The 9,163-nt window shown below is 35.5% G+C and overlaps 1 protein-coding gene across 3 annotated transcripts in view; it reads left to right on the forward strand.

Annotated features, from left to right (window-relative positions):
- LOC104997073 (chromosome unknown open reading frame, human C3orf67) overlaps nucleotides 1-9,163 on the forward strand; it is a 262,189-nt gene that overhangs the window by 140,163 nt on the left and 112,863 nt on the right. For all 3 annotated transcript variants that reach the window (XM_010851543.1, XM_010851545.1, XM_010851544.1), the window contains exon 7: nucleotides 2,316-2,480. In XM_010851543.1, the coding sequence (XP_010849845.1) occupies nucleotides 2,316-2,480 (165 nt within the window). The remainder of the gene's footprint in view (nucleotides 1-2,315; nucleotides 2,481-9,163) is intronic.

The following is a 9,163-nucleotide window of genomic DNA, read 5'->3' on the forward strand; positions in this document are numbered from 1 at the left end:
AGGGGTCATAGAGGATCCTGCTGTGATGTATGTCAGAGAGTGTTTTGCCTATGTTCTCCTCTAGGAGTTTTATAGTTTCTGGTCTTACGTTTAGATCTTTAATCCATTTTGAGTTTATTTTTGTGTATGGTGTTAGAAAGTGTTCTAGTTTCATTCTTTTACAAGTGGTTGACCAGTTTTCCCAGCACCACTTGTTAAAGAGATTGTCTTTAATCCATTGTATATTCTTGCTCCTTTGTCAAAGATAAGGTGTCCATAGGTGCGTGGATTTATCTCTGGGCTTTCTATTTTGTTCCATTGATCAATATTTCTGTCTTTGTGCCAGTACCATACTGTCTTGATAACTGTGGCTTTGTAATAGAGCCTGAAGTCAGGTAGGTTGATTCCTCCAGTTCCATTCTTCTTTCTCAAGATCGCTTTGGCTATTCGAGGTTTTTTGTATTTCCATACAAATTGTGAAATTATTTGTTCTAGCTCTGTGAAGAATACTGTTGGTAGCTTGACAGGGATTGCATTAAATCTATAAATTGCTTTGGGTAGTATACTCATTTTCACTATATTTATTCTTCCAATCCATGAACATGGTATATTTCTCCATCTATTAGTGTCCTCTTTGATTTCTTTCACCAGTGTTTTATAGTTTTCTATATATAGGTCTTTAGTTTCTTTAGGTAGATACATTCCTAAGTATTTTATTCTTTCTGTTGCAATGGTGAATGGAATTGTTTCCTTAATTTCTCTTTCAGTTTTCTCATTATTAGTGTATAGGAATGCAATGACAAGTAAGAAATGAATGGACAAAGAATACCTGAAAACTAAGATTTGTAAGCTCAGTGGCATTTGTAATGACTGGAACGTTAGGACACTTGGAAACCATTACATTACTGATGAGCATTTAAGTTTTAGTTAAATGATTCATTTTCCTTTTCAAGATTAGGACATTAAAATCTAATTAGGGAATGGCCACAGCTTGGATGCACAAAAACCTAACATCATTTGCCTTTATAAATATGGTTAGAGTTTATACTTACATAAGGATATTTTTGAGGGATGAATTTGGTTGAATTTTTCTTACTATTCATATTCACATGTGCACAAATCAAATTTTTTCCACTAGATTCTAAAAATATAATTTTTTTCCTACTAAAAAATTATTATGAAGAAGAAATAAAAACTATGCCTAGACTAATCAGGAAAAGTAATTTTTCATTTTGGTATATTTCCTTCTAGTCCTTTTCCTATTTATATGTTTCATTGAACAATTTTCTACAGTTGGGATTTGGATATATTACGTTCATTTAACACCTTATCTTGAACCTTTCCCATCTTCGTAAATACAGTGTCTTATAAACTCTTAACTGGAAATTCAAGTTGTTTCAGAAATTATAAGCGTTTATATTGACCATCTGAGTTTCTGATTTTTTTAATGTAGAAAAGATTCATAAGTGAAATTACTGAGTGAAATATCATGGACATTTTTAAGGCTTTTGATGCACATAGTAAAACTGCTTTTTGGAATGTTAACAGCAACTAAATTCCTACTTACTACATATGACAAAGCTTAATATATTTGCCACAAAATAGGTCATATAAATAACTTTTTAAAGTAACCTAGTAGTAAAATGGGTTAAGAACATGAACAGAAAATTTATTATAATGAAAACTTAAATATCCATATAAATTTATATGAATAATATGAAATCTCATTGGAAATGCAAGCTATAATAATAAAAATACTACTTTAATTAAACTACTTTTTTCTTTGAAAGTATTTGAAGATTGGGTGTTAACATTAGGGAAAGCTGGGTAAAGGGTATATTGGAACTCTGTACTATTTTTGTAACTTTTCTGTAAGTCTAAATTTATTTCAAAATGAAAAGTTAGAAAAATGACTCGTATGATGGCTCTAGGTGGTTACTCAATAATGTCATTGTACTTAGTGACCTTCTATAAATGAGGCAGTGTAATCCCAGAAACCTTCGTTGAGCATACTGAGCTGGTTCTTCTGAGTGCTAATGTAGTATTAAAAAAACAAATATAAAATATTTCCAATCAATGCTCTCATTCATTGCAGAAGTCTCTGAATCTGTTCCATATGTTGATACTCTATCTCGTTTAATCCTCTCTACAATCCCAGAAAGTAAACCTTAAAATTATTTATGCTCAGATGAGGTAACCAAGACTGTATAACACTGAGTAACCCATCCAAAGTCGTACTCTAAAATGCTTTACTTTAGCTGTTTTCATCTATAAGGTATGTCCATTTGGCAGAAATTGCTTACATTTGGGGAATGAATGTTTGTCTTTATTTCCAGCTGGACATGATGCTCCCTTTCCAATAGATGAACCTATAGACATTATTCCACGAAGCTGCCAACTAACGACAGATGTTCCACAAGTCACACAGCTGCTAAACATGACTAAACTCCGCCAAACTGAAATAAAATTTGGGGGTCATCCTCTGAACTCAACAGAATCAGGTATGTACTCAAGTCCTAAAGTATAAGCCTCTTTATTTTTAAGGCCAAAAAGTAAAGGGTGGTGGAACAGCCTGGCAATGATGCTTCATAGCTTGAGATTATATATTAAATCACTTTAACATCAGCTCTTGTCAGTGATAAATCATTTTAAATTTCTTTTTTAGCAGCCAGAATAGCTTCTCAATTTTTATATGTTAAGTCAAACATCCTTGGTCGTTCCTGTCTTCCCATATGTGTCCAAGCCCTGCCGGTTACACCTCCAAGTCAGCTCTCAAATCTGATCCTATTCTACTTTCATTGTTTGGGTCCCCACTGTCACTTAACCTTACCCTCCCAGTTAATCTTTACATTGCTGTCAGATTTCTCTTTCTGATAATAGAAATAGAAATGTAACTATGGTGCTCTTTGATTAAAGACTTTTAATGCCTTTCCTACTATCTTAGAAGACAAAATGAAAAAAGCCCCTGGGAACTCACACAAAGTCAGTCTCCCTTATTCCAAACTTACTCCACAGTTTCATCTCCAGACCCTTTCTCTCATTCCCCATATGTTAATTTCTGACCACTCTCTGCAGCTTTCATATGTTCTTATTTTGAGATTGCTGTTTCATTGGCCTAAAATGGCTTCTTTGCCTTTCTGCCTGGAAAAACACTCAATTTGTCTTCCTAAATCCAACTCAAATGCCACCTCTTCTGTCCTAACAAGCATTGTTCTCCTTTTGTGATGGTTTTTTTGTTCCTTGCAGTACTTTTTAATTAATATTCTTTCATTCCCAATTAAACGTGACTCTTTCAAAAAGAGCACTGTACATCATTCTTCTATATCCCTACCACCTAACACAGTGTTTGCCATATATTTGGCCTGGTGCTGCACACTCATATGACAGTAGCCAGTCAGATAACAGAAATGAGTGAAGTGAGCCGGATGCCTGGACATCCAACCCACAGAAACATTTTCTACTTCTGCAGTGAGCCCTGTTGGGAGTGGAGGGGAGCAATTAGGGAAGAAGAGTAAAATAGTGCTTCAAACAAACTGTTCTCTACTGTTGAAACAGTAGTATCAACAACTGATACAAATGATACAGTACATGGCAGTTAACAAGGCAGTGGTGAGAACTACAGCAAACTGGATTCTCGTTCTCAGCCTAGAAGGGACAGCTGCAATTCAGTTCTAGCCAAATTTTGCCTTGCAAGAACACAGGCACAGTCTCACCAGATCTCTCTCTTTTTTTTTTCTTTTTTCAAGAGGAACTCAGTATCCCAGTGTTTGTAACAGTATTTGTTGTTCAGTCACTCAGTCCTGTTCAACTCTTCGCAACCCCATGAACTGCAGCACGCCAGGCTTCCCTGTCCTTCACCATCTCCTGGAGTTTGCCCAAACTGATGTCCATTGAGTTGGTGATGCCATCCAACCATCTCGTCCTCTGTTGTCTCCTTCTCTTTGACAATTTTAATATATTGTCTAAACTCTAAACATTTTTGAAACACTCTTAGCGTCAAACAAAACACGCCAGGGCTGCCAGTTTTCTACCTCTGTATTGGACACTCATAGCTATTGACCAAACAAGTGAATAGTACTTACAGATCAAGAAATCTGTTATTCAGATGAGCAGTTCTCAGCTTCCTGCACGTTAGAATTACTTGCGACATTTTAAAAATAACTGATATAAAAAAAATTTTTCCCCTAATGTCTATGCTTCACCCCCAGAAATGTTGATTTAGTTGCCCTCGGTTGGGTTCTGTTTGTTTTTTTAAACTTCTCCAGCCATTGTGACACACAACCAGGTTTGAGAACCCTGAATGAGTGACTGGATCACTTATCCCCACAAAGGTGATAACCTTGAGAGAAATCACGGTGAGGGGTGGGGGAACTTGTAGGGTGTGTTGGTTCTCAGATAACAGGTGGGGAAGAGAGAGTTGTCAAAATTCAAGAGTGGTCAAAGTAGAAAGAGGAGAAAAGAGATGATCATGATGAGATGTATTGCATGCATGCTAAGTCGTGTCTGACTCTTTGCGACACCATGAACTGTAACCCACCAGGCTCCTCTCTCCAATGGATTTTCCAGGCAAGAATACTGGAGTGAACTGCCATTTCTTTCTCCAGTGGTGAGAAGAATGAGTAACAAAAACAGACTCACTTTTCAGTTCAGTTCAGTTGCTCAGTCGTGTCTGACTCTTTGTGACCCTGTGGACTGCAGTACACCAGGCTTCCCTGTCCATCAGCAACTCCTGGGGCTTGCTCAAACTCATAACTCACTTTTACTCTCTATGTTTATCCAAAATTCATTTATTCTTGGTATATTTTTATTGCATATTTCTGGAGATTTGGGACTATTCTGTTAACTTTTTCAGTATAAACCCTGTAAGAGAATTTGACACTATATTTTTCAGTCCTTTGTAATGAAATTTCCAAACTCACAAACAAGTAGACTATATAGTGAATCCCCCATATTTCCATCACCTGCTTTGACAGTTGCCATCTTTAGGCAAGAATTTATGATAGCAGTGAGAACCCGGAAATGGCAACCCACTCCAGTGTTCTTGCCTGGAGAATACCATGGACAGAGAAGCCTGGTAGGCTGCAGTCCGTGGGGTCGCACAGAGTTGGACACGACTGAAGCAACTTGGCGGCTGCAGCGGGAGAACCCTGATCGTGAGAATTTGTGTATTTGTTATATGTACTATCTTTAGATAGAGAGGGAGAGAAAGAGAATATATGCAATCTATGTTCATTACAGAACCTTTGGGAAATATATAAAAGTTTTCACTACCCAGGTAGCCACTGTAAACACCTCACATCGTAATTCAGTCTTAATGGAAAATTCTCCACAGAGTACAATGAGTAAGAGTGTTTTCGCGTAACCAAACATTCTGTCTGTATCTAACAGGCTGTGATAACTTTCCATAACAAAAATGATTGCAAAGCCTATCATGTCGCTCTTTGTAGTTGTAAATGCTCCTTTTTTCTTCTCTCTCTCTAGCTTAATGTTTTAAGAATTGTGTCTTTAAATGAAAATGCAAGTCTATATCCAGATATTTTGTGTCTTTATTTTAAATTTAAACTTCAAGGACACTTGTAATGCCAGAGAATAAAGAGAAATTTGAATAAATATTAAATGCATCATTAACTCAATATTACAATTAAACAAACTTTTTCATAGGCCATGTTCAATCTCAGCCTGTAGAAGAGGGTTAAGTTAGTATATATTTTTCTAATTCCACAATTGGACTTTCAGTGCATAAGTATAGTCAACATGAGTTGTTTATACAGAAAATTAATAATCACCATTGAAAAGCTTATTTCTTCTGTCCTATGAAACTCAAATGTACTTATATTCATTTATAACCATACGGTTTATGATTGTTCATCTGAAGTAAATCTCATAGCACATGTACAGCAGCTAAAATTTACATAAACTTTGTAGTTCGCTTTCTGCAAATACTTTACAGTTGCTTTTTTTGACATTTGTGGGCTTTGAACCTTACTGTAAGTGATTACAATAAAAATTATTGTTCTCTGTGTGAGAGATTTTATTTGAACGGTGTAGCTAATGACTAATGCCCAAGGACAGACTTTTTAATCATGGAAAAACCAGGAGGTATTTCTTCATTTTAAGTATTTATTTTTGTGTCTTTCTAAAATGAGGGCTCCCTGTGATGAGATTTGAATTGCATGAAAAGTGGCTGGGTGTTCTTGTAACTAACAGTACTTATGTAAATTGTGATATTTTATTATAAATGTGCATGCTAAGAGATCCCAGTATGCCACTACAGAACGAAGTAGCTGCTTCCTATGGATGCTTTCTGGCATGTTCATCCGAGCTAAAAAGGAAACCTTGAACCTTCTGTTTTAGAGTGCATTTTTTTAATGTCATGTAACTTGATCAATAGCATTTAATGAAATTAATAAAATAATTGTGTTTCCAAAAAGTCTGCTGCCACAATTTCGCACTGTTCACTTTGTCAGCTCCCAGTGCACATTAGCTAGTGATTGTTAGTCTGCAGAGGACTGTAGGATCCGATGATCTTATTTTCATTAATGGAACCCCACTTAAATTGAACCAGAGATTCAGATCTATTATTGAAGTTGAGCATTCAGCTACTAATGACAAGATGCAGTGGTCCACTAAGCACAAATCAAAACCAATAATTTGCTTAAAAATTAGGACATAGTTTTCCCAAGTGCCCTCCTTTCCACAGCAGCAATCTTAGTGGATTTTTATTCCTTTTTAATTAAGAAGAGACTGAAATCCCTATCTCCTAGCTCAATTGCAAACACATAAATGAAAGCATTTAGCAAAACCATGACATAGTGATTTAACTATAGTTGGCATTGGTGAGATCTTTAATAGAATTTCTTCTTTGCTTTGGACATTATGAAAGCAAATTTCAAGTCAAACAACAAAATCTACTGTAAAGTAGAATCTTAAAGAAAAAAGAGTTAGATTCTGTCTTCAGGAACAAGCGAGACACTCTAATTTGTTCTTTTCTAAAGCCAGACTGCTGGTATTCCCTGGTTTGTTTTTGGTTGTTGGTTAAAGAAAGGCTGCAATTAAAAAAAAAAAAAAAATAAGCAGAAAACCTGAATAGACATTTTTCTTAAATTTTAAAAGCTTGTAATGAAAGTACTTTGCATGGGATGTGCATTCTCAATTTAGCCACATTTCTCCCCACATTCTCCATGTGAGTTCTTGTCACTATATTTTGCCTGCCTGGCGTTCAGTCCACTTCATTTGGCCCTCCCCAATACCACTACTTTATTCTCTCTAGAAAAGATTATTACAGTATTATATTCTATTCTTTATTTCTCATGAACCCCATTAGTCTTCATCAAATATATTAATTATCATATTCATAAAGTTCTCATACTTATCCAAATCATTACTATTGGACACACTTTTCAGATAGCAAAACAAAAATTTTCAGTTAGATGGTTTTACAAAACTGCCCAGAATATAAAGAGTGGACAAGGAAAGAATCCCCTGTGATGCCCCCGGCCCACCTACAGCCCACCACCACATGTGCTGAAAAGAGGGCACCAAGGGTCTGAGCTCAGGCTCCGAGTGGACAGATCTCTAAACATGGTGAGCCTCAGTTTCTTCATCTGTAGAGGTGGAATAATATCACACCAAGTGATTGAAAATTCCATAGAGATCATGTACACATCATATCCATCATCCTTTCAATCTCAAATTGAATGGCATTTCCCTGACCCTAAAGACTAGATACCAGCCCCCTGTCAAACACACTGAACCTTCCCTTCATAGCTCTTACCACAGTTGTAATCATGTAGTTATTTATGATTTATTTGCTGTAGTATCTATCTCCCTTGTGAGACTGTGAGTGCCTTGGAGGAGGTTATGTGTCTGCCTTATTCCTTGTCTTATTCAGTGCTTAGAGCAGTGGCTGCCCAGGCTAGGTGTTCAATCACTGCTGAAAAAATTGGTGGATGAAGGAATAAATGATGGTGAATGGACTTCATAAATTGTTAAATTTTATTCAAGACGAAAGATATTAATATCATATTTATAGGCATTTACTCCCTATTAAGCACAGTATTTAGTATGTTGCATGGATTGTTTCAGATAATCTAACAAAAATGCCTGACTTAAGTACTATTATTATCTCAATCTTATGAATGAAGAAGGTGAGGCTCAGAAAGTTTGAGTACTTTGTCTAAAATAATGTTTCTGTACTAGATCAGCCTTTTTGTGTTTTTGATATTCCTTATAACAATACACCTATAATAAAAATCCAATTCAAAATCTGGATTCTTGTAGCAGGTTTAATTCTGATTTGATTGTTAGATAATAGATGTAAGTCTTAAGCATGACCTCTCAATGATTAGAGTTGAAGATTCAGCAGGTTTTTCTAGTTAAACTTTGAAAACCTTTCAAACTTAAATGACTATAATAATTAGAACATTGTATCTTGGGACAAAAATGAATGTTTATTTTTCTAAAAGACAATTAGAGAGTAGACCCTCAGGTTTTATAATCTAACTACAAAGGCTGTACCCCTCAGTAAAATAGCAAAATAATTAATGGTAACATCTCTGACCTACACCAAGTTCATTTTCCGCAAACTCAAGAAAATGAAATGCCTAGAGCATGGCTTTAATCTAATCTTGATTTTTAACCTTCTGTTATGCATATTGATACCAGCTCTTAAAAGAACTCCTTTTAGAATTCAAAAGGCATGCATTTCTGCTTGTAGTTTTCTTTCATTAAGATTTTTTCTCATTATAGAAACTTCGTCCGTTCTACTTTTTATTTTAGAAACCAAAGGTCTAAATTGCTTTTCTTGTAGCTTTTAATTAGGACCCTATTACAGTGGATACAGAGCATGATGCATGTTTACATGGATAATTATGACAATTTTTATATGATTATAAACAGAATCATTAAAGTGAAACAGGCTTTAAGAATGTGTATGTGTTAATTGTACTAATAAATTGTTAAAGGCCTGCTAATTAAAGAAATAACTGAATGGTGGAGTATTGTATACTTTGCTTTGTGGAGGGAAAAAGGTACACTAAAATTTGTAAAACTTAAAAAATATATATCCATTTAACCACATAGTAGTAGATTGCTCTTTAAAGAAAGGTCCGTCTAGTCAAGGCTATGGTTTTTCCTGTGGTCATGTATGGATGTGAGAGCTGGACTGTGAAGAAGGCTGAGCGCC

The sequence above is a fragment of the Bison bison genome, unplaced genomic scaffold (assembly GCF_000754665.1).
Source record: "Bison bison bison isolate TAMUID 2011002044 unplaced genomic scaffold, Bison_UMD1.0 scf7180017864304, whole genome shotgun sequence".
Classification (NCBI taxonomy): domain Eukaryota; kingdom Metazoa; phylum Chordata; class Mammalia; order Artiodactyla; family Bovidae; genus Bison; species Bison bison.